Source organism: Podarcis melisellensis (assembly GCF_964234715.1).
Source record: "Podarcis melisellensis genome assembly, chromosome: 2".
Taxonomy (NCBI): Eukaryota; Metazoa; Chordata; class Lepidosauria; order Squamata; family Lacertidae; genus Podarcis; species Podarcis melisellensis.
This window is the reverse complement of record NC_138529.1, coordinates 15,260,290-15,284,475: the sequence shown is the minus strand read 5'-3', so window position 1 is coordinate 15,284,475 and position 24,186 is coordinate 15,260,290. Positions and strand designations below refer to the sequence as shown.

General features: G+C 47.4%; 1 protein-coding gene across 3 annotated transcripts; it reads right to left on the bottom strand.

Moving 5' to 3' along the window:
- Positions 1-538: 538 nt before the first annotated feature.
- Positions 539-15,271, bottom strand: SMARCD1 (SWI/SNF related BAF chromatin remodeling complex subunit D1). Of its 3 annotated transcripts, none has more exons than XM_081898744.1 (13): positions 15,089-15,271; positions 13,733-13,920; positions 12,730-12,772; positions 12,519-12,641; positions 11,538-11,660; positions 10,572-10,688; positions 9,223-9,324; positions 7,362-7,523; positions 7,172-7,269; positions 5,968-6,103; positions 3,337-3,459; positions 3,034-3,135; positions 539-2,278 (listed from the first exon to the last, which is right to left on the bottom strand). In XM_081898744.1, the coding sequence occupies exons 1-13, from the start codon at positions 15,254-15,256 to the stop codon at positions 2,225-2,227; spliced, it is 1,539 nt and encodes a 512-aa protein (XP_081754870.1). In that variant the 5' UTR covers positions 15,257-15,271; the 3' UTR covers positions 539-2,224. The 3 variants fall into 3 exon arrangements, with proteins under 3 accessions (XP_081754870.1, XP_081754872.1, XP_081754871.1); XM_081898746.1 differs by lacking the exon at positions 15,089-15,271 and adding an exon at positions 14,816-14,970; XM_081898745.1 differs by lacking the exon at positions 15,089-15,271 and adding an exon at positions 14,656-14,688.
- Between the last annotated feature and the right edge of the window lie 8,915 nt (positions 15,272-24,186).

Sequence of the window (24,186 nt, the reverse complement as noted above, 5' to 3'; positions counted from 1 at the left end):
TCATCCAACCCAGCCTGTACATAATGGAAATGTTCTCATGAGATTTAACTCGAAATGGCTAAGTGCTTAGAGAAAAGATATAAGCGCTGCACAACTAAGTGCAAACGCCTTGCCTGGCTCCAATTCTCACCAGCCACAGCAGTGAATGGCCAGGGAGAATGGGAATTGTGGTCCCAAAATGACTGAAGGTTCCCCATTCCTCTCCCAAGGCTGCTTTCTCCATGTGTGTGTACGTAACACACACACACACACACACACACACACACACACACACACACACAAATCCCGTGTTTTTATGAAAGCTGAAGCATGTACTCAGCAGCCTGAAGGTTTTTTCTACGTTGCCAGGCAATTTTTTTTCTCCAAGGCAACCAATAAAAAGGAGGGGTTACCTCGTTCGAGCCGTTAAGTGTTCCAAACAACCACAGCAAACACTTTAGGATTTTTTCTGAAACGGGGAGGGAAACGGAAACTCAACCTCTCCGCCTGGCATACAAAAAAAGTCGGCAGTGAAGCACAAAAAGGATGCAGAGCACCATCGTTTAGAGGCAGTTTTTATTAGAAGAAGGTGACATCTAAAAGGATACAGTACAAAAAAAGAAAAAGAAAAAAGATTTGGTCCACGGGGAGGGAGAAGGGAGAGAAGTAAGAGAGCCACAAAACACAAAAGCATAATAGGGAGCAGTAAAAAGCAGCTACACTTTGCCGAGCCAGTCACGTCTCTGAGCTTCCTTCATCTATACTTGCCCTGAGAGCCTGCGGCAGCTACGTTAAGGCACCAGGGTTCTAATCCCTGGTACCACAAAGCGGGGTTTGGTGGTGGACGGGGAGGTAGGTAAAAAGGGCAAGGTGGTCTTTCATATGGCAAAGACGAGACAAGAAGGATAGAGCTTCTCACTCTCTGAACGTGGACGCATACACAAGGGAATAGGGCCACCCGGACTCCTGAATTCAAAGCAGCCCCTGGCCTCATTCCAGGAGGTGGATGAGGAAGAGGGGCTTGTCAGTAACTTGATTTTTTTTTTTTTTTTTTGCAGCTAGTGTCATAAGAGTACAAGCAGCCGGGACCTGTCCAGCTGCATTACAGTCCCAAAAACCACTCTGCAGAGAGATGCAGCTCCCCACCCCCCCAAAAAAAACCCCTACAGCAGGTGCCAGGGACCAACCTTCCAGCCCCAAACAACCACATGTCAGAAGTGAGTGGCTGCTTTTGCCAAATTTGGCAGAAATTCCTCCCAGGTCAAGAACACCTGCCTGCCATCTCTCCCCGCTCCGTTAATTCCGCACCCTGTTAATTCGCTCCAGAAACCTGCTCTGTGCCAAATTAGGTGAGGAAGGCATTAGGAAAGCAACCGTAACTGGGAAGATGCCCTTCCGCCAAGTTCTGTGGATCTAGAGAGTTGCGGGGTGGGGTGGGGTGGAGGGAAGAAGCAGCGTTTAGGAATTCAGATGGAGGTAGGGGCGAGATGGAGATGCCCCTCCTCCCCCGCGGGGGGTGGGCAATGATTTGGGAAGACCACTGTGGAACAGGCATAGGCCCAATACTGCATCTGGGCATCTCCGCCAGCTATCCCATTCGAAAACAAAAAGCAAAACACCAACATGAAGTTAAGACAGATACATGTGTTGTGACTGTGCAGACTCCTTGCCAACTTTGCTGTGTCGCAGCTCCCAGGGAAAAAGCCAGAGGGAGCTCCAGCTGTCTCAGAATAGATGAATTTGCACAACATCCCTCAGCCCCTGAAAGGCATATGGAATTTGCTGCAGCGACACCCTCCTGCTCCTCTCCTCTAACCCTACAAGAAGCTGAACAGGCCCAGGCCTGTGCCCATCTGCTCAGGTACAAAGCTGATGTGCAGACACAGCTTTGGGGGTGGATTTTTTTTTGGGGGGGGGGAGTTCCTAGGGACTGGCAAGAAGGTCCTGAGCTTGCAAGGCTCTGAACTGAAGCTGTTCCAAGCGTGGAAGAGCTTCAGCTAGAGCCAGGACAGGAGAGCCCTGGGGCTCCAAAGGCAACAATCGAGGAAGGAGGCCAAGCTGAAATACAAGACCTTTGGCCTGACACCATCCCCTCCTCCCCCCGAGGGAGGGGACCGGAGCAGCAGAAAGAGATGTCGGGAGAGGAACGGTAGGTTCTGTGGGAATTGTATAGGCCTGAGCAGTGAATCCCTGCAGTGTTTGGTTAGCCGTTAAAGACCTGCTGGCTTGGGAGAGGCAGGCCTGCCTATGTGTTGCGGATTCCCAGGGCCTGCTCCAGCTCTTGCCGTCTCTGCTGAACCTGTTGAGAGAAGCCAAAACCAGAGTTTCAGCACACATGCAACAAGAGCGGGTGTTGTCCAGTTTCTGATGTTTCCAAACAGGCAGAGCTAGCAGCAGATGCCACACCAGTGACATTTTATTGCATGGGATGAAGGACCAAATGTCATTTGACGACGACTCTCAGCAGACCTGCCCTTGCAGCCCACCAGGTGGGGCTGATGGGAATTGTAGTCCAAACCATCTGGAGGTCACCATGTTGGCTACCCCTGCTATAGTCCTAGCTCAAGAGGTACTCCTTCTTTCTTTAACTTATCAAATTTACATAACACCCTTCACCCAAGGACCACAGGGTTGTTTACAGTGCTCTTCCCTTCACAAAAATGTGAACTCTTAAGTTCTTTTGTGTGCCATGCCCGCACCTCCAATTTTTAAATCTCACGATTTGAAATGTGAAACATCTTTTTTTGGGCGTTTTGGTGATATTATTCCATACACAGACAGGGTTAGGCTCTGAACTGCACAGGACAAAATATAAACCTGAAGGAGTATGGAAAATTATCCTTTATTCATTTGCTGTGTGTTGCTCTTAAATATGATTGGCTCCAAGTTAAATATGCTCATGGCTGGCAGGGCCTTGAAAGGCCAAGAGCCTCTGGGTTGCCTGGGCATCCAGGACTAAAATATCATGCCCAAACTGAGTAGGTGACTCTCCATGATATGGGAGACTGTCCAGCTCACTGTTTGGAAGGGATCGCAGGGGACGAGCCAGTTTACCTTAGAGTAAAAGTATCTGCACACGGCCTCCTGAGCCCATGGCTGGAAGTAAAACTCAGCTCGGCGCTCCTCTTCTGGGTTCCCGACAACATCAGTCATAGCCTGGAAGGAGCATAGGGAAAGGGAGAGGGAGATTCCATTTAATGCATCCATTCATGCATGAGCTAAGCCGGAAGCCCTCCCTTGAATGGCCCAACAAGGATTCTAAATTTTAACCCCCTAGGCCAGCCTTTCAACTGGAAATGGAGTGTGGCCGGCCCAAACAAAGTCAGGTGGTGATCTGTGCCCGTTGAGGCTTCTTACCTTCAGGTCCCGGCACTGGGACTGCAGCCAGTCGTTGATGAAGCCCTGGGGGTCTCTGGCAAAGCTCAGCATGAATTCCCGCTGGGTCTTCAGCTGGTTGATTGTTTCTATGGTCTCGTGGATCTGAGATGGGAGAAAACGACACATGGAAACGTTGGGAAAAGGGATGCAACAGCACTGTGCTGAAATGCCACCTGCTACCAGAATGCACATGAAGAAGGTCTGCAGCTTCCAATGTATCCTGGGGCACATTTTCACTCCTTGTTGTTTTTTCAACGCAGAACATATTCAGAAGCAAGAACACACATTATAGCTCTCTTCTTGGCCACCGTCTGCGTCCTCTACTCTGCTGTGGCAAGTTTTTCCTCTTCCTTCCTGTAAATTTGTGCCATTTTATCCACGCACTCATTTGGTTTGTTGCATGGTTTCAGAACAAGGCAACTGTAATCCCAACAGGGTCCCCCTTCTTTCTCAATTCAGCAAACGGGATCAAATTTATGAAGGGGTTCATACAGATCTAGTAGCAGCTGTATTAATTAAGCGAATAAAAAATAAATCCCAGCCATCAATTCCAAGCAGAGAAAGCTTAAATGTGTATGAAAAACTCCAGAACATCAAAGGGCAGAACTGAAATGGCATCAGGACTGGGATCCCAAGGAGGGAGGAAGTCCCGTTAAAAACTTAATGGGGCTTATTCTGAGTAAATATGCTTGCAAGTATGCAGTAGGCTGGGATATTTTATAGCTGACCCAATTGTGTCAAGGCTCTCACCACATGCACCATCCCTACAAGTCCCACCCCCTGTCCTGGTTAAAAGTGGTAGATCCTTCAGCAGTTGCCCCAGAGCCTGAATACTACCAGTCAGGAATCTGTTTTGTTTCATCCTTTAATGACAGTGACTGGGCAGCTGTCCCAGAGGCTCTGAAAGGGTGACTGCAGGCCAGGAAGCTGGGAAAACCCAGGTTAGACTTAAAGGCTGCTACAGATGACCTGAGAGACTGTGGAAAACAACATCTCCCAGACAGCAGTTGCCCTTGAACCCTTTTTGCAAGATGCTGAGCTGCTGAATGGCCATATGCTCATCAAGAAACTGTCCGTTTGCAAGACAAAATAGGTAGTTTCACCACTGAGATGCCACACACCTGCATAAGAGCAGGTGGCATGTATTTTTGTAGAGATACAGTGAAAATACACACGGGAAGGGGGCCTTGGTCAGAGTATTCTGTGCTCCCTTTTGGTCAGAAAAGACCATTTGGGGAATCACGTGAGCCAGTGCAATGTGCAGCTCAAATCTATAGGCCTTAGAGCAGGGATAGGGAGGAAGAAGAGTTTGCACTTGATATCCCACCTTTCACTCCCCTTAAGGAGTCTCAAAGAGGCTAACAATCTCCTTTTCCCTTCCTCCCCCACAACAAACACTCTGTGAGGTGAGTGGGGCTGAGAGACTTCAGAGAAGTGTGACTAGCCCAAGGTCACCCAGCAGCTGCATGTGGAGGAGCGGGGAAGCAAACCCGGTTCACCAGATTACGAGTCCAATGCTCTTAACCACTACACCACACTGGCTCTCACGCTGGGGAACTTTTATGGGTCCATAGGCCAGAATTCTCTCTGGAGGCTGCATTAGCCAATGGTGGCGGGGACCAAAAAACAAACAGTGGGTGCAGGCAAAATTGGCCTGGTCAAATCATACTCTCTCATGCACACAGACACTCGTTCATCCCCCGCCAGCAATCATTTTGGCAGTTTTCAGGCCAAGCTGCCAGAATGGTGCCTGTGTTATTTGAGGCGCTTGCAGCTGGAGAAGCCTTCTCGCCACAAAAATTACACACAGCAATTAAGCTTAAAAACAGCCTTTCAATAGAAGACTGCTTTCAAGCCTTGTTGTGGTGCAGAGGGACATGTGTGTGCACCTGCAGGGTTAGAGCTCCCCCCCTGCCCAAAGTATGACCCCCCCCCTCAAATCAACCCTACACTGAAATTGGAAAAAGCCTACTAGCTCCCTTAGGAGGCTGTTCTCATGCCTAAAATCTGCAGGAGGGTGGCTGCTGGGTCTACCACCCCTACGCTACATAACCAAAGTATTCAGAAATACACAAAGCCCTAAACTTATACAGGGCTTACATTGCAGAGATCACGCCTAAAGCCAAAACAGCATTGGGTGCAATGGTCAGTGGACATCCGCCCCCTTTCTAAATTTTTTGTTTTTGTTTGCCAAGCGCGTAAGGCGTAAGCTGAATGTGCACAACTTAAATCTGGGCTTACTCTAAAGGCAATGGGGAGAAGCTGTCTGTTCGAACCTCAATGCTGCAATCTAATGCATGACATCAACATACAGTCATGGAAGAAACCCGGACTGCCAACTGCTGGTGCCTTCTCTAAATCACCAAGCGTTATAAAGTATTTTTCTTCTTTTTGCCCCATTTCCCCACCCCAACAGAGTTGCATAATGCTTGCTGTTTCAATGGATTTTTATGACCCCAAAGTTTTAATCTACATGGCTGCAGAACAACAACTTTAAAAGCTCACAACTGGACACGACGCAGGAGGAGCTGTCCCTTCTCAGACATCACAGAGATCAAAGCAAGAGTCTTTGCAAAGTGCAAAGGCCACTTTTCAGAGACTCGCCCCCACCTTGTTATCCAGTGCAGCTATCTCCTGCTGACTGGCTGTGGAGAGCAGGAAAGAATTCATTTGGGTTTTCAAAGTATCATCCACTTCCACATCAATGTCATAGCAAGCAGTTTTCTTCTGATCATTTGGATCGACGCTGGAGAAGCAAGACGAGAGAGAGAGAGAGAGAGAGAGAGAGAGAGAGAGAGAGAGAGGTGTGGGTTCAGCAGAACTCTCCCAAATCACCAACAAAGATAACCGGGGAAATGAATCATCAAGCTGGGACGGACAATCAGTAGCCTTGTTCAGGAACTGTCGAACTACAACTCCCATCAACCTCAGCCTGCATGTCCAGGATGATGGAAGTTGTAATTCAGTAACCTCACTGCAAGAAGTTACAGGAAACCAGGCAGAGGGCCTTCATGCTAGTGGCCCCAGCCCTGGGGAATGCCCTCCCATCAGTTGTCAAGGGGTTAAAGAACTACACAGCGTTTAGAAGACATCTGAAGGCAGCCCTGTATTGGGAAGTTTTTCAGTGTTAGATGTTTTATTGCGCTTTTATATTTGTTGTAAGCCGCTCAGAGTGGTTGGGGCAACCCAGTCAGATGGGTGGGGGCGGGACACACAATGACAACAATTTTATAATTTATACCCGCCCATCTGGCTTAGTTGGCCCAGCCACTCTGGGCAGCTTCCAACACCTTTAAAACATAATGAAACATCAAACATTAATAATAACAATCTGACCCAACACAAAAAAGTCACAGTAACTTTAAAATAAACAACTTATATCAAATAAAGCAACATTTCACAATCCATTAGAATACAATAGCAAACAGTAAAATTAAATATCAGGAAATAATAATTTAATAATAATAATAACCACCACCACCATCTGAAGGTCCACAGCTTACGTTACCCCTACATTAACCAGCTTAGAGCAAAGAACATTTTTAGGTAGCATTTCTCTGCTTCCAAAAATCCAGTCTGCCCAGAGCTTCCAATTTTCCGTAGATTGATTTCTGCTTCTACTTTAAAGCATGAATGTTTCGGAAATGTGAAAATGATATGCACCTTAAAACAGACCCCCTTAGTACAACTTGAAGCAAGAATCACTACTGACAGGTTGTTTTTTTGTCATTGTAAATGTTTTAGCTTATGTCACCCCCCCCCCCGCACGACAGTCCTGCTAAGATTCCCACGCCAAGCCCCGCTTGCGCCTTACCTGATGACATGGTTGATGATGATCGGTTCTGGAGGCATAAGCAAAGCATGCAACCGCTGAGGGATCTCCGAGAACTTCATTCGCTGAGATTCAAATATCTGCAGGTCGAAAGGGAAGGCCAAGCAGCTCAGAAGGGTCCAGCTCTTACGATACCCCAGAAAGAGCCGCTGCCTAGTCTCATAGCTTTTACCTGCTGGAGGTACTTGTCACAAATGACGTACTCCCGTTCGTGAGGGTCCTGCAGCTTGTGAGTCTTGATGTATTGCCACAGGGCCTGGATAATCACTGGGCGGGTCTGGGTGTGGATGCCCAAGAGGCGAGCCAAACGTGGGTCCAGTTTGAACTGAGGAGGCTGCAAAGGAAAAGCAAAGTCTCAAAAGGGCAGGAATACAACTCTTATTTGCCTTGCCTAAAAACCGTAAAAACAACAACAACCCCTCAACTTCTGAGGGGGAGAAAAAAAATTCCATGTGACTATTTTGGCGGGGTGATGCGAGTGAAAACACTCATTATTTTAATCATCACTTTTACTACACAAACTCGCGTCAGGAAAGAGAATTGAAGCAATTTTGTGATAAAAAAGTGTCCGTGGGAACACGGACAGGTCCAAAAGACGGTCTAGTTACAATTTTACCACAGTTGCTGATATCCCTCATATTTCCAGAGGGGCAGCTGTGCTAGTCAGTCGTAGCAAACAACAACAACAACAACAACAACAAAGCCTAAGAAAACTGTGGCAACCTTATAGACTCACAAGATTATAACAGAAGCTTTAATAGCCCAGAAGCCAATTCATCAGAAGGATGGGATGCTATCTTATTTATTCAACAACATTTATATACGCCTTGGCTGTAGTAAAGCCTCTGAGCAGTTTAGAAGTTATCAGGTACATCTATACACATGGGTAGCTAGAGGTGAAGTCAGAGGAAAATGAAACACAAGAAATACCGGATTCTGATAATTGCATTAAAGATCAAATGTAGAAATCATTACAGTGACTGTTGACAGAGCAGTTGTTGGCTGATAAACACAAAAGTTCTTAGTGGGGCTGAAGAGCTGAAAATAATGCCAATGTATTTCACATCTAGCAACCAATGCACCTCTTTGGTTTCAGATTGTACATGGGTCTAGGAAGCTTGGTTTGGTCAGAACCAAGTATACGCATCTGGAGTTAACGCTAAATACATTATTTCTGGTAAATGAGCCACCATAGCTGCTCAACTAGGGCCAGGGCCTTTTCAGTACTATCCCCGACTTGGTGGAACGCTCTGTCACAAGAGACGAGGGCCCTGCGGGACTTGACATCTTTCCGCAGGGCCTGCAGAACTGGCTTGTAGCCAGTGTGGTGTAGTGTACTGGCTTGTAGCCAGTGTGGTGTAGTGGTTAAGAGCAGTAGTCTTGTAATCTGGGGAACTGGGTTCGCGTCTCTGCTCCTCCGTATGCAACTGCTGGGTGACCTTGGGCCAGTCACACTTCTTTGAAGTCTCTCAGCCCCACAGAGTGTTTGTTGTGGGGGAGGAAGGGAAAGGAGAATGTTAGCCGCTTTGAGACTCCTGAAGGGCAGTGAAAGGCGGGATATCAAATCCAAACTCTGCAAGACAGAGCTGTTCCACCAGGCCTTTGGTTTGGACTCAGTCTGACCCTTATGTTTCCCTCCCCTTATGGTTTTGATCTATGGGCTACTTTTAAAACGAGGCTGCATTTTAAATTGCATTTTAACCTGTATTTTAAATTGCCCCTCCCATTATGTTTTTACTGTAATTTTACTATTGTTAGCTGCCCTGAACCCAGCTCTGGCCAGGGTATAATAATAATAATAATAATAATAATTATTATTATTATTATTATTATTGTTATTATTATTGAGCTGTGAGAATTTGGGTCCCGGGCTTTTTAGATTCGTCTACTCATATGCTATATATAAAACCAAAGGGATGTCTTGGTTGCCACTGGTGAACTTTTTCTCAGCTCCCCTCCCCCTACTACGTGGCATTTCCTCTCCCCTCAGGCCCCATCTCAGCTGGCCCTGTCATGAAGGAGCTTTAGCCTACCTGGTAATCCAGCATCAAGAGGACAGTACAACGCACATTTACATCGCCAGGTCTTTTCACCTGGAAACCGTCAGTTTCCTGGGTGGTAGCAGTCCTATGCCACTAAAGGTGAGGAGAGAGGGGAAAAACAGGACAGGTGAGGTGGCAGGGAAAGAAAGAGACAGGCATTCGGCAACAAAGTGAAATGCCACTGCGTAAAGAACACCAAGCTGTACTGGAAGCCGCTCCAGACCTTTGCACTTGATTCTCTGTTACTGTGGCTTCCATATTCCTTACATGCCATAATCGGGTTGAGAACATATATTGGTTTAGGAAGCTATTGGGGATATGCGATATACCATATTTTTCGCACGATTGGACGCACCGGACCATAGGACGCACCTAGTTTTTTGGGGGGGAAATAAAGGGGGAAAAATTCCCTTTATTTCCCCCCCAAAAGCAGGTCAGGGAAACCGAACCAGATTGAGGAACAGCGGGATAGTGGCGCTGCGCCTCCCTGCTGTCCCCCGAGCTTGTGGGGCTGGCTGATGTCTGCCTGGCGCGCGGGGCGCTCTGCTTCAGCGGGCCCCACCTGCCAGGCAGCAGGCTGCTATCCGCAGCGCGGGGAGCCCTGTGGGGAACTCCTGCAGGGCTCTCCACTCTGCGGATGTCTGCCTGGCGCGAGGGGCGCTCTGCTTCAGGGCGCCCCACCCGCCAGGCAGCAGGCTGCTATCCGCAGCGTGGGGAGCCCTGCGGGGAACTCCTGCTGGGTCTCCCACGGCTAGCGGCTAGCTTCCTGAAGCCTGGAGAGCGAGAGGGGGCGGTGCGCACCGACCCCTCTCCCTCTCCAGGCTTCAGCGAAAGCCTGCATTCACTCCATAGGACGCACACATTTTCCCTTGCTTTTTAGGAGGGAAAAAGTGTGTCCTATGATGCGAAAAATATGGTAACAAACATAGGTTAAAGGTAAAGGACGCCTGGACGGTTAAGTCCAGTCAAAGGCAACTATGGGGTGCGGCGCTCATCTCCCTTTCAGGATGAGGGAGCTGGTGTTTGTCTAAGACAGCTTTCCAGGTCATCTGGCCAGCATGACTAAACCGCTTCCGGCGCAATGAGACACTGTGATGGAAACTAGAGCTCATGGAAACACCGTTTACCTTCCCGCCACAGCAGTGCCTATTTATCTACTTGCACTGGCGTGCTTTCGAACTGCTAGGTTGCCAGGAGCTGGGACAGCGCAACGGGAGCTCATCCTGTTGCGGGGATTCAAACTGCCGGCCTTCCGATCAGCAAGCCCAAGAGGCTCTGTGGTTTAGACCACAGCGCCACCCGTGTCCTGAAACACCCCCCCCCCATGAGAAGCATCTTACCTCCACCAGGTGATTATCAGGGCCATAGAGGTCCTTGTCCAGCTCAATCACCAGAGACTTAAAGAAGGATGAGAACTTCCTCTTCTGTTTGGTAGCATCATACTTTGAGAGAGCAGACTGATGAAAGGGGAGGAGGGAAAAGGGAGAATGAGACCAGCAGATCCCGGATCACAGCAACCAATTACACAGAGCAGTCAAGCCTGAGAAACTAACAGGAACCGTGAATCATCTCTCAAGTAAAGATATGAAAGGTTGCTCTCTGTGACCTGTCAAATGCCTTCCACAGAGCCAAGAGCAATGTCCTCTCTAGTACTATATTGCATCCATCCCTCCTCAGTGGAGTATCCTTTATCAAAGGTCTTCTTTGGGGCTTATTAAAGTGTATGTCACTTGCAAGCGTTAGGCTTATGTCAGCTTCATGGCCATTTTCCCCCCTTAAAAAAACCTGGAAGTTCTCTTAAGTTTTTAAAGCTGTGAAATTGATACCCTTGACTATTGAAAAGATAGACCTTAAGAACTATAAGATTAAGGCAGATTAGTAATATGGCCTGAATGAAATCTCAGGTGCCAATTACGAGATCTCCACTGTTGAACCAGAGAGTATACAATCTGAATCTGCTCAACCAATCTGTTTTGCTGCTTGCAATCAGCAGATGCACTCGATGTTCCTGAATACAAACCAAAGAACTATCTCACAGTGCAGCTATGTAAAGTATGAGAAATTGTGTGATTCCAGGCTGCAGATGAGTCACACGCCACTTCTTGCAAACCCCGCATTTTGGTTGTGACATAACACTTATTTCAAGCATCGGTAGAAGCCAACTTTCAGGACTGGCTACAGGCTCGGTTTAGCTGCTCTCCACCTTGTCTAGTTTAAAGAACACCAGGCATTAGGAACTCAGCAATGATACATTTGCAAACTCTCTGCAGCCCAAAGTGGAGATGACAATTGTAACCTTCACTCACATCTTCTAGCAGACGTCCTTCCACTCGGAGCTCCCAGGAGGCCACAGTGCCTTCTCCGTCCTCTGCGTCAGACTTGGCTGGGTTGAAGGTGTTAGAGATAAAGATGCGCAGCTTCCGCTTTTGCTAAAAAGGAGCAGCACCCAGTGCGCATTAGTTGTGAAAGTGAGAACCGATAGCCATAATATTTAACACTTCCTCAACCCAAGGAACCAACTGGACACCTAAAAAAGAAAAGGGGTCTGCACAGCTGCTAATGCTCATCTCTGTATCTGTGATAGCTGCAGAATGAGCGAGGAAGCAGCAGCTAACTTAAACTGTGCCATCAGGGCGCAGTACGATTTCTTCTGTATCAGTCAGCACCTGCAGAAGTAGTCAGGTCTCAATTCTTAACCTTTGATTAAGCTACTACAGGACGGAGAAGCGACTAAACACGGCCTTCTTCCATTTGCTTTGCAGGGTCTCCTGGCTTAATGAATTTCAGCACTTGAAGTGTAGATGGGACTTTGGTTTGAAAGCAACTCTAACCATCTTAGCATATATGGTTTGCGATAGACAGGAAGTGAATACAGTGGTACCTCGGTTTTTGAACGTAATCCATTCCAGAAGACCGTTCCGAGTTCTGAAACGTTCAAAAATCGAGGCAGAAAGGGTGGTCTGCAAATTTTACGGAGAAAATAAAAAAAACCTCAGTGGAAGCCGTTCAATTTCCAAGGCACGTTTGAAAACGGAAGCATTTATGTCTGGGTTTTCGGCGTTCGAAAACAGAAATGTTTGACTTCTGAGATGTTTGAAACCTGAGGTACCACTGTACATTTCTAATCGCAAATGCACACTTGAGCATTCCTATTCAGAGAAGCCCGGAGCCTGTAACTGTGCCTCAGACAGCAATATAATTGCTATGTCTGTACTGGGCATGTTGACTTTATTTTCTATTGCTGCAGAAAAGATCAGTGTTTCTTATGGGGACTTTCCTCTCGTTACCTTAATGGGCCGCTTCAAGGCCTCCTGGATATCCAACCGCTTCCTCATGATGGTCTGGTCCAGCTTCCTCTCAAATGCCAACAAATCCATGTACGCCTGAGACTCTGGCACTAGCTCCCGGATCTAGAACAGAGCACAAGCATTATCAGTCAGGACTGGCCTGGCTCCCTGAAACCGTGACAGACCTCAAAGCGCTTGAAGCCTCACTCACCCGCTGAGGTAGAATCTTATCCGCCATCTTCTTTTTCTTGGCACTATGTAAAAACAAAATTGATAGGGTGGTAAATCCGAACCCCTGGCTAAGCAGTACCTTGTAGATTGGATGTGTTACTGAATCATATCTACTATTTGATCCATTCTAAATAAAAATAAAAATGCAAACAAAATACATAAAGGATACTTCTTACTATGATAGAGCTTTGTTAGGCACCAAGGAAATCAAAGCCATCTGGGTTTTTTTTAATAATGAAAAATTCTAAAAGGTCAATGGATAAAGTAACTTACCGTTTATGTTAAAATTTGTAAAGATTTTTCGGTGAAAAATCAGGTGTTTTTTAAAAAGAAACTTTCTAAATGAAGCTGAACGCCAGTGTCTAGGAATCACAGCATGATCCTAGGCATATTTACTCAGAAGTAAGTTCCACTGAGTTCAGAGGGACATGCTCCTTAGTAAGTATGCACACGGCTGCAATCTGTGGTGGGGATCTTAATATAGGTAAAATTATTTCACATCTGCAGCCTAAAGAAGCTTATCATATTGGGAGCACCAGTATACGCAAGTATCAGAGAACACCACTTGGGTTGTTCGCTCTGGGCTCTTCCAAATCTCAGACACTGCACCTGATCTGCACAAACCACAATGCACCCACACAGTACCCCATGCTAATATCTGACCACATGACTTATGTGGGAATCACAGATTGAGGGTACAGGAAAAGAATGCCGAGTGCAGGAAGCTCTCATAAATACATGGCTGTCAGCGAGTCTGCAGTTACATCTCCTTTCCTCCTACTTATATCAATAGTGATTTCAGAGTTTAAATTGTCTTCCTGAGGCTTCTCCTCTCCCTCTCTCTATTTTTCAAGTAAACCATTTTCGGAACTTAAAATAACAGCCAACATCAGCCCAAAGATGCTGAAGTTTTTTAGCTTAAAGAGCATGGCATTTATGCTCTTCATTGCCACGAGGCTTTTGAAAGAAGAGGGTTCTCTTACTTGTGGTTACGGTTCTGAACGGACTGTTGCTGAACTTGCTGGATCTGCTGAGGGGCTGGCCTTTTGCGAGACTGGTCCATTCCCGACTGAGCCATCCCTGGTCGGACTGAAGGGCTCCCGCCATACCCTGGAGGTCCCATGGCAGGTCCCTGAGGGTTCATGCGGCTGCCAGGCAGCATGCCAGGGCGCTGGGAAAATAAAGAACACAGAGGAACATAACTTCAGAAGAGCCTCAGGACATCACCGCTTCCCTTCAGCGAAACACCCCAAGGCATTTCTCTTCAGTTCCATCAAAGGTATTTCTTAATCTCATCTGTCACGGTTGGTGCCAACAGAAGCAAGTGGTACAGCTTTTCTTGGATTGTGCCATTTCAGCCTGCAGCTGGAGACTTGCAAGTTTCACTATGCCTCCAACATACAAATTATTTTGTTTGCAGTGCATCTAGCACTTCACATAGAAGAATCCAGACATTTCCCTATTATTGCATTAAGCTTAAATGTGTGTGTAGACATGGGGCGGGGGTAGGTTTCTCTCCTGGTCAGAGCAGCATTCAAACAAGCAACCCTTCCCTGCCGCCTGAAATGGTACAATCCAAGCAATGCTTTATGCTTGTACATGCTGCTCCTTGCACAAACCGGCCTTTAGCCTCTTATAGAACACCCCACCTCCCCCTTTGGAATTTTTCATTTATTCATTTGAAAAAAACCAAAACCAAACTCCTTTACATCGGCTAGCCGGATTTCTGTCGGCTTTAAATCTCTCTATGCTTTCAAAACAGGTGCACTTCTAATTCTCCGTTTCCTTATGCATCACTTTTATGCAATAAAAAACCCCCAAAATGCAAAACCTTATAAATAAAGCAAATGAAAATACCATAATCCAATCTCCCCAAGAAGATTCCCTTAAATGCATTTCCACGTACCGGCTGCAAATCCCCCATTTAAGGCCAGAGAACCCGGATCTTCCTCCCCTCCCCTAAATACCACCCCTTTCCCCTCCCCCTCGGCCCTAAACCCTTGATCCTTAAACCCGCAGCACCCCCGGTTTCCCTCCTCCTTTCCTCCCGGCCCTTGAAGCCTCACCCCCATATTCTCCCCCCGCTTTTATTTTTCCTTTCTCCTTTGGGTCCAATAAATCTTATGCCCCGGATCCTCCCCTCTTCCAGCAGCTCTTTCCCCGTTCGCTCCTCTCCTCCATCTTCCCAGAGAAAGCCTCTCCCAGCCCCGCCCACCACCAAGCCCCGCCCACTGCAGCGTCGCCGCCTCCTCCCTCCCTCGCCTCTCGCGGACGCCTCGACGCCCCGCCCCCAGGCCCCGCCCCCTTCGCCTTCCCCTCAGCCGGGCCGGGCCGGGTACCGGGTATGCAGCGCCGGGCAGAGGAGAGCGGTACATTCCTTGCCCCGGGGCCGGGCCCATCCGCACAGGAGGCCCAGCAGCCCCGGGGCCCAGCGCACCCGCCCCGGGGCCGGCCCCGCCGCCGCCGCCGCTCGGAGCCACCGCCTGGAAGCCCGCCCGCGCCGCCATCTTCCCTCCCTCAGCAGTACAAAGCGGCGGGGCGCAGGGAGGGGAGGGAGGGAGGGAGGCGGATGTGGGGTTAGGGTGGTTTTACTCGGGCTCGCTACCACAGAGGCGCCGCCCGCCGGAGGCAGAGCGTCGCCGGATTGGCCATAGAGCCAGCAGCCGGCCAGAGGGGCGGAGCCTGTCGGAACCTGTCGGGCTCCCCCTGCCGTACGGAGGGCGGCTCTGTCAGCCGCCAGAGGCTGGAACTTTTAACCGCTCTGCGGTGAGACGCGCCCACGGAAGGACCGTGGCGCAGTGGCAGAGCGCCTGCCTCGCAAGCAGAAGCTGCCGGGTTCTAGATCCTGGAGCGGCAAGGTTGGGGTCCCCGACTGTTTGTAGCTGAATGTGTAGCCTCCAATATTTCTCCAATGCCCATTCACATCCCAAAGAGCTCATAACCCACCTACTTTCAGCAGCCCAGAAGCATCATAGTCAGACTCTGGAGAGACCAGGGACCAATGGTATCAAATAGCATGGGAAACAGCCTTATTAGAAAAACTAACCAATAAACTGAAACTGACACAGGTACAAATAGAAGAAGACACCTTCACCTTGGTGTGGTTCCCCTTTATCACATACACAGCCTGTGTGGTTAATGTTTATGTTTGCGAACTGCCGAGATCTACGGGTACCGGGCAGTATACAATATTAAATAAATAACTAATCAATTAAAAATGGTGTGGCCTGACCAATTTTTTTGTCTGAAAGTGTGGCCCAGAGATAAATGTCTGAGAACTACTGGTGTAGATAATACAGGGAGAAATGGACCCCACAGGTCTGACCTTGGCAGAAGACCACTTCCTAGGATTGTGGTTTAGACGTGGGCAGACTAATGCTGGAATGCAGTGGTGTAGCGTGGGGGGTGCAGGGGGGGCTGGCCGCACCAGGCGCAACATCTGGGGGTTAGGGTTAGGGGGGCACAAATCCACGGGTTGGGGGCATAAATTACTTGCCTTGCCCCGGGTGCTGACAACCCACGCTACGCCACTGCTGGAATGATAGTGTGTGGACCACCAGCCACTTTGTCTCTCATTGTCTGTGGCACGACTTCTTTCTTTCTGACAGATTTGCCATGTCCCAAGCAGCCGAGAGACAAAGCACCTCTCGCAATAACTATACGGTAGTTTCTGTTATGAGTCATGGGGCTGTGGAGAGTGTATGGCTTTTGCTTTAATTTTGATACTCAGTGCTTTATAGATTGTCATTGTTTCACTGATTGCTAATTATTCTATATGATTTATGCTGCATTTCTGATCTTCCATTATGCTCTGTCACATTATTATTATTTATTGTCTGTAAGGTGCTTAAGGATTCAATTTGAATGAAAAGCGTCGTAGAAATATAATTCATACACCCATCCATCCATCTGTCGACACCTGGAAATTGTCCCTTGTTTAAGCTCCACTCGCCCTGTTGCTCAAATTTTGCTCCCTGCCTTGCCCTAGTACCCTGCCTCTTGGGTTGCATTTCGCTTCAGTGTTTCTTAACCCCCTGCCTTTTCCTGAATTGGTTTGTACTAACTTTGGTTAGTATTGCTGGTTGTGAGTTGGGACAAAGTTACTGTTCTGGACCATACGCTTGCATCTTTGTAGTAAGAAGCAGCTATAGAATAGAAGGGCTCACTGGTTGTGAGAAATCCTCTGTAGCCCTGGAGCAGAAGAATTTAGGGCTGGTTAATTTGTTGTTGGGACGCGGGTGGCGCTGTGGGTAAAAGCCTCAGTACCTAGGGCTTGCCGATCGAAAGGTTGGCGGCTCGAATCCCCGCGGTGGGGTGCACTCCCGTTGCTCGGTCCCAGCGCCTGCCAACCTAGCAGTTCGAAAGCACCCCTGGGTGCAAGTAGATAAATAGGGACCACTTTCTAGCGGGAAGGTAAACGGCGTTTCCGTGTGCAGCTCTGGCTCGCCAGAGCAGCGATGTCACGCTGGCCACGTGACCCGGAAGTGTCTCCGGACAGAGCTGGCCCCTGGCCTCTTAAGTGAGATGGGCGAACAACCCCAGAGTCTGTCAAGACTGGCCCGTACGGGCAGGGGTACCTTTACCTTTACTTAATTTGTTGTTGCTTGTGTGTGCATTTGGTGGCTAGCAGTTTCCTGTGAAGCCTTTGGCATAACCTCAGAGTGCAATGAGGTTGAGGGATGCAGAATTGAAATAATCACACATTCTTCTCTCCTTTTCTGCTGTTCCCCAATTATTTCCATCTTCCTTTGTCGACCACTGTGCATCTGAATCCTATCACTGGGTGGGTTGGAAGCTAATACTATTCTAGAAATGTAGTTTTTGTGCTGATTTCCAGTTGGTTAGTCCGTTAAGGCAGGAGCCTGGCTTTTCATACATTGTAAAGTACAGTACAGTGGTACCTCAGGTTAAGTACTTAATTCGTTCCGGAGGTCCGTACTTAACCTGAAACTGTTCTTAACCTGAAGCACCACTTTAGCTAATGGGGGCTCCTGCTGCTGCTGCGTTGCCGGAGCACGATTTCTGTTCTCATCCTGGATCAAAGTTCTTAACTCGAGGTAATATTTCTGGGTTAGTGGAGTCTGTAACCTGAAGCGTATGTAACCCGAGGTACCACTGTACTACATAGACCATGGTGGCCTTCCAGATGTAGCTGACCTCCTATAAGTCCGAGGCAGTATAGTCAATGGTTAGGGATGGTGGGGGTTGCAGTTCAGCAAGATCTGGGAAGGCCACAGGTTCTCCAGCCCTGCTTTAGCAGTTTGGCTGCTACTTCTGCATGGTTGCTTCTCATGCCACACTGGTAATGTAGGAAAATAGAGAACAAACGCGAGGGGCGTATTATGCTGGTAACTGCCTACAGCAGTGCCATTTGCTCCCAGCTCTGAAAAATACACACTGTTAACTCTGCAGATGTGTGATGGTAGAGAACAAACCTCCAGTATTCCTGGAGACCAAGAGTATGCCTTGTCAAAGAGCTTTAAAAAACAAAACGGCAAGCCAGCAACAACTTCCTTATATATAGAAAGCCCATTTGTTGTGAAATAATGTGCATTGGTTGCTGGTCAGGCATACTCACCCATGATGAGACAATAGTTTGTGGCACAGTAATTTAGGTGGCAAAAGCCTTCCTGAATCATAGGAGTTGGAAAGGATATCCAGAGGCAAATAATGAGTTTTCACACTCGTCAGCTCACAGATGAAACTCATACAATTCCGGTCACTGAGCACTTCCAGACTGCTGCTATTTTGAGGTGAGATTAAGTCAGATACAGTGGTACCTTGAGTTAAGTACCGTATTTTTTGCTCTTTAAGACTCACTTTTTCCCTCCTAAAAAGTAAGGGGAAATGTGTGTGCGTCTTATGGAGCGAATGCAGGCTGCGCAGCTATCCCAGAAGACAGAACAGCAAGAGGGATTGCTGCTTTCGCTGCACAGCGATCCCTCTTGCTGTTCTGGCTTCTGGGTTTCAGAATATTTTTTGTTGTTGTTTTCCTACTCCAAAAACTAGGTGTGTCTTATGGTCTGGTGCGTCTTACAGAGCGAAAAATACGGTACTTAATTCATTCCGGAGGTCCGTTCTTAACCTGAAATTGTTCTTAACCTGAAGCACCACTTTAGCTAATATGGCCTCCTGCTGCTGCTACGCCGCCGGAGCACGATTTCTGTTCTCATCCTGAAGCAAAGTTCTTAACCCGAGGTACTATTTCTGGGTTAGCGGAGTCTGTAACCTGAAGCGTATGTAACCTGAGGTACCACTTTTTTTAAAAAAAAAAATATTCATAATAAAACAGAAATGCAGGACCTAAGGTGCAATAGAACACAGGCTCCTTTACCTTTATTCCTTGAGCACAGGAGAGGATTTTGCCAACAGTAACTTTTTGTACCACTGTACCACCAAATTCAGGTTCCACAATTAAAGGCGATTTGGTGCTTTTGGGCAAGAAACTCACTTCTCCAAATTGGACGTTTTGCAGCAAGGAAAGCGATGAAGAAAACTTACAGGAAGGTGTGGGATGGCAGTGACTTGATGTAGCATCACGCAACCTCCTTGCAAACACATCTGAACACATGCTCAGTAAAAAACAACAGCTGGCATGGTCTAACCCTGCAAACTTAGTGCCAACGAATTGGGGCGAAAGCTCAATAAACAGGTCATCTGGAATTGACCCCCCCTCTGTATTTTGCAAAGCACTGAGCTGAGAGCAGTTCATGTCGGATTGCCAGGTGTTTGATAATTTCCCTGTTTTTGCAATCGAGACAAACAGCAGAAACAGGAGGATTTTCAAGTCCCTGATGATGGACTATCATCAATCATTATATCCACAGGTCAACTTCAGCCTTATTCAGCTCCTGCTTTAATTATCCCTGTGTACTGCTGCAGCCAGAATTAGTCATCTCCATGATGCATTAACATAAGAAGGACAATTAATTCCCAGCACCACATGTCTCCGTTAAATGGAGATTCAGAGGACAAAGTAAAGTCATTAATGACACCAGATAATGCAGAAGGCGAGAGCCACTGCCAGGCAGTCTCTAGCTGTTCTAGGAAACGGTGTGTTACACAATCAACATATAAAATATGTAAGGAAGGCACATTTGGCTCATCACTTAACACAGTCTGGGCAGAATACAAGGGTCTCCTTCCTTTCAAGAGCTATGTGGCAATGATAGAGGCTTCTGTTTGGGGGCTTTCTAGACAACCAACACCGCTGTCCGCCAAATGCATTAACTGTACTCCTGTTTGTAACTTTAAAACAAATATCAAAGAGCTGCACAGCCTTAAAAAAAAAAAAAAGGTTTACTCCCCCCCTTCACAAAATGGCTGCTTATTGCTGCAAAAGAAAAGGGCTTATTTGATGTTGGTGCTTGCATTTATTTATTGGATAAATCCCACCTCTACCTCCGAAGAGACAAGGTGGCTAACAAATAGTAATTCACAGAGAAATGTAATCCTTAATCACCCCCCCCCCCAGTGTACACTTAATCAATTAACAGTATCTTCAACTAATAATTTTGCCTTTTATCTATAAAGTCAGTGATTCAGAGCAATTAATTTGTTACTGCCTACTTGTGCAGGTCTGAATTTTATTCTCTCTCTCCCCAACCCCCAATTTCTTCAGTCTGGTTAATGAGCTATAGCATTACTTGAAATCCTTTTGACCATGCTTCACTTTATAGGGGAAGCCAAAGGCAGCTCAGTACACAGAAATAAGCTGATTAAATTCATTGGGGTTTACTCCCATGTTTTAGGGTTTTATGGTTGCAGCCTAAATGTAATTAGAAAGTGTTTTTTTCAAGAACAGTTTTGCAGCTGACAGATACACCAAGGAAACCGTTAATGTCTAACGAACTTGTTAAAATACATACATTTCCTGTAAAAGGATCACAAAAGGTGCAGACACAGGGGGAGAAGTGATGTCATTCACCATGAGTGATGTAACAGGCGCTGTTCAATAGGTGCCTGCGAGTCCCAGGCAAGCATAGAGAACACAGATACAGTGGTACCTCGGGTTAACTACTTAATTCGTTCTGGAGGTCCCTTCTTAACCTGAAACTGTGCTTAACCTGAAGACCACTTTAGCTAATGGGGCCTCCCACTGCCACTGCACCGCTGGAACACGATTTCTGTTCTCATCCTGAAGCAAAGTTCTTAACCTGAGGTACTATTTTTGGGTTAGTGGAGTCTGTAACCTGAAGCGTATGTAACCCGAGGTACCACTGTACTCAAAACTGCAATGAATATTCCAGCTGTGAAGGATTTCCCTTTTTGTCAGCAAGAAATGTTGAAATTTGAGTGTGGGGAAGAATGTGACCGTCCCGCAACCTTGAGGGAATCTATCTGGTTTCCCACTATAAATGTGTAGTTCTGTTTTTGTTGGTCACTGCCCCTCTGAGAACAATGAAAAGAAAGAGATTGCAAAGTGGGAGAGCTTGCCAGCCTTTGTTTTTCTAGACTAAGATTGGAGGCATTCTTCGTATCTTTCCTGAGATGATAGCATGGTTCACATATTGAGAGGAGTGAGATTTGCAAGGAGTCAGTGCCCACAGGGCCTCACATCCCCAATGGACATTGAATGGAGGAAGCAGCCAACACAATGGTTCCATTCCGTTCCAAGCCTCTTGTGACACATTGGGTTGCGCTGGTGGCACATGCAACTAAAGCAGGATGAATGCTCATTGTCATATAAAAAGGTAAAGGTGACCCCTGACCATGAGGTCCAGCCGTGGCCAACTCTGGGGTTGCAGCCTTACTGGTCGGGTCATGTGGCCAGCATGACTAAGCCGCTTCTGGCAAACCAGAGCAGCGCACGGAAATGCCGTTTACCTTCCCGCCGGAGTGGTACCTATTTATCTACTTGCACTTTGATGTGCTTTCGAACTGCTAGGTTGGCAGGAGCAGGGACTGAGCAACGGGAGCTCACCCCGTCGCGGGGATTCGAACTGCCAACCTTCTGATCGGTGAGTCCTAGGCTCTGTGGTTTAACCCACAGCGCCACCAGCATCCCCTTCATTGTCATATAAGTGCCCCATAAATCAGAATGAATGCTCAGTGAAGACCAGACATAGTCTAACCATTATGTAAGCTTTGTTCAAGCAAATCAGGATGAATGCTCAATAAATGGGTCATCTGGAGAAGCCAGGCTCAGTAAGTAGGGACAGAATAAAGCTGTTTTCATCAATCGTACCAACAATGCCTTCATCTGGAATTTGTCACTTTTTAATGTGTGCTGGAAGACAGAAGAGAGTTCTTTTTGGAATCAATGCACACCTGAGGGAAGGCATCCAAACTTCTATCGGCTTTACATTCAGATTAGAGATGAGCGAAATGCAGAAGGCTATTTAAGCATCCCTTGCAGTTAAATTGCCAAGGATCAGCTCTGTGCCTCAGCACATCCAAAGTGTCTTTTGCAAAACAAGCCTCCACTAATCTGGGGTTAGGTGTGAGGACGAATAACGTGTCTCATTTTCAAAACAAAGCACTGGCTCCATGTTTTCCATATCACCAGACTTCCAGAGCCTTGCCCATGAAGGGTGGAACATACCAAACTCAGTGCCCTCCTTGTAGAAAGCTAATATACCAAATCCTTTAGTTGTTATTCTTATATGGTTCATCCTCACTCCACCCTTCGGGGTTAGGCTGCTGTTCCCATTTTACAGATGGGAAAATGGATAGAATCTTATTAAAACGCCCATAGCTGTGCATTAATTAAAAGCACAGTCTCTCGGGGCCCAAGCCTGGACCTGTAATTGTATATGAATATCAAAATATGCCTCCATTTAATATGGATTTTGAAAAACTAGTTTGGGAAGCTTCTGGCCACAATTTGCATCTTTGGTTCCTAATACAGTTGACAATAGTATACAGAGAGCATGTGTAAAGGTAAAGGGTAAAGGGACCCCTGACCATTAGGTCCAGTCGTGGCTGACTCTGGGGTTGCAGCGCTCATCTCGCTTTATTGGCCGAGGGAGCCGGTGTCCAGCTTCTGGGTCATGTGGCCAGCAGGACTAAGCCGCTTCTGGCGAACCAGAGCAGCGCATGAAAACGCCGTTTGCCTTCCCGCCAGAGCAGTACCTATTTATCTACTTGCACTTTGAGGTGCTTTCGAACTGCTAGGTTGGCAGGAGCAGGGACTGAGCAACGGGAATCACCCCGTTGCGGGGAATCGAACCGCCAACCTTCTAATTGGCAAGTTCTAGGCTCTGTGGTTTAACCCACAGCACCACCCGCATCCCAGAGAGCATGTGTGCATACCCCCAAACTCCTGCTTGCAGTCTGCTTTGAATCAGCTCTCCGCCTCCCTGTCATTTTAGGTATAATTGTGACCTATTCTCATCATCAAAATCCACCTTATAAAATAAACATACCTTTAATTGCAGAAATATGCACAGATGCAGCTTGTTGTGATGAAGAGGTGTGTGAGACCACACCAGATTGCGTCTAGGCAGTCAGTATTATTATTATTATTATTATTATTATTAAGAAGAAGAAGAGTTTGGATTTGATATCCCGCCTTTCACTCCCCTTCAGGAGTCTCAAAGCGGCTAACATTCTCCTTTCCCTTCCTCCCCCACAACAAACACTCTGTGAGGTGAGTGGGGCTGAGAGACTTCAAAGAAGTGTGACTGGCCCAAGGTCACCCAGCAGCTGCATGTGGAGGAGCGGAGACACGAACCCGGTTCCCCAGATTATGTGACTACTGCTCTTAACCACTACACCACACTGGCTCTCTTATTATTATGCCACCCATCTGACCGGGTTACCTCAGTCACATGTGGAGAAATTCAAGTATGGCACTCACCTGCCAGAGTAGGCTCAAGAGGGCTGTATGATCAAAGGTTTGCTGGGGTCCCCAATACCGGCAAAGAACCCACACCCCAACAGCACTGGCATTCTCACTTTGCACACAGGGCATCCCAAGAAGGCGCTGTGAATTAATCTTGTGTCTATATGCCTGGCTTCTCCCATTAATGATGCCTCAGCAAGCTTGAGCTGCCTTATACAGTGGTACCTCAGGTTAAGAATTTAATTCGTTCCGGAGGTCCGTTCTTAACCTGAAACTGTTCTTAACCTGAAGCACCACTTTAGCTAATGGGGCCTCCCACTGCTGCTGCGCCGCTGCTGCGCGATTTCTGTTCTCATCCTGAAGCAATGTTCTAAACCCAAGGTACTATTTCTGGGTTAGCGGAGTCTGTAACCTGAAGCGTATGTAACCCGAGGTACCACTGTATTTGAGTCAGGCTACTGGTTCACCTCACTTTGATTGTCTACATCAGCAGTAGTCCTCCAGAGGTTGTGGACTACAACTCTCATCAGCTCCAGCCACTTTGTAGTCTAAAACATCTGGAGGTTAACCATATTGGTGTATGTTGACTGACAACAGCACTCCAGGTTTTCAGACAGGGGAAATTTCCACCTCGGGTTGCCACCTGTGTTC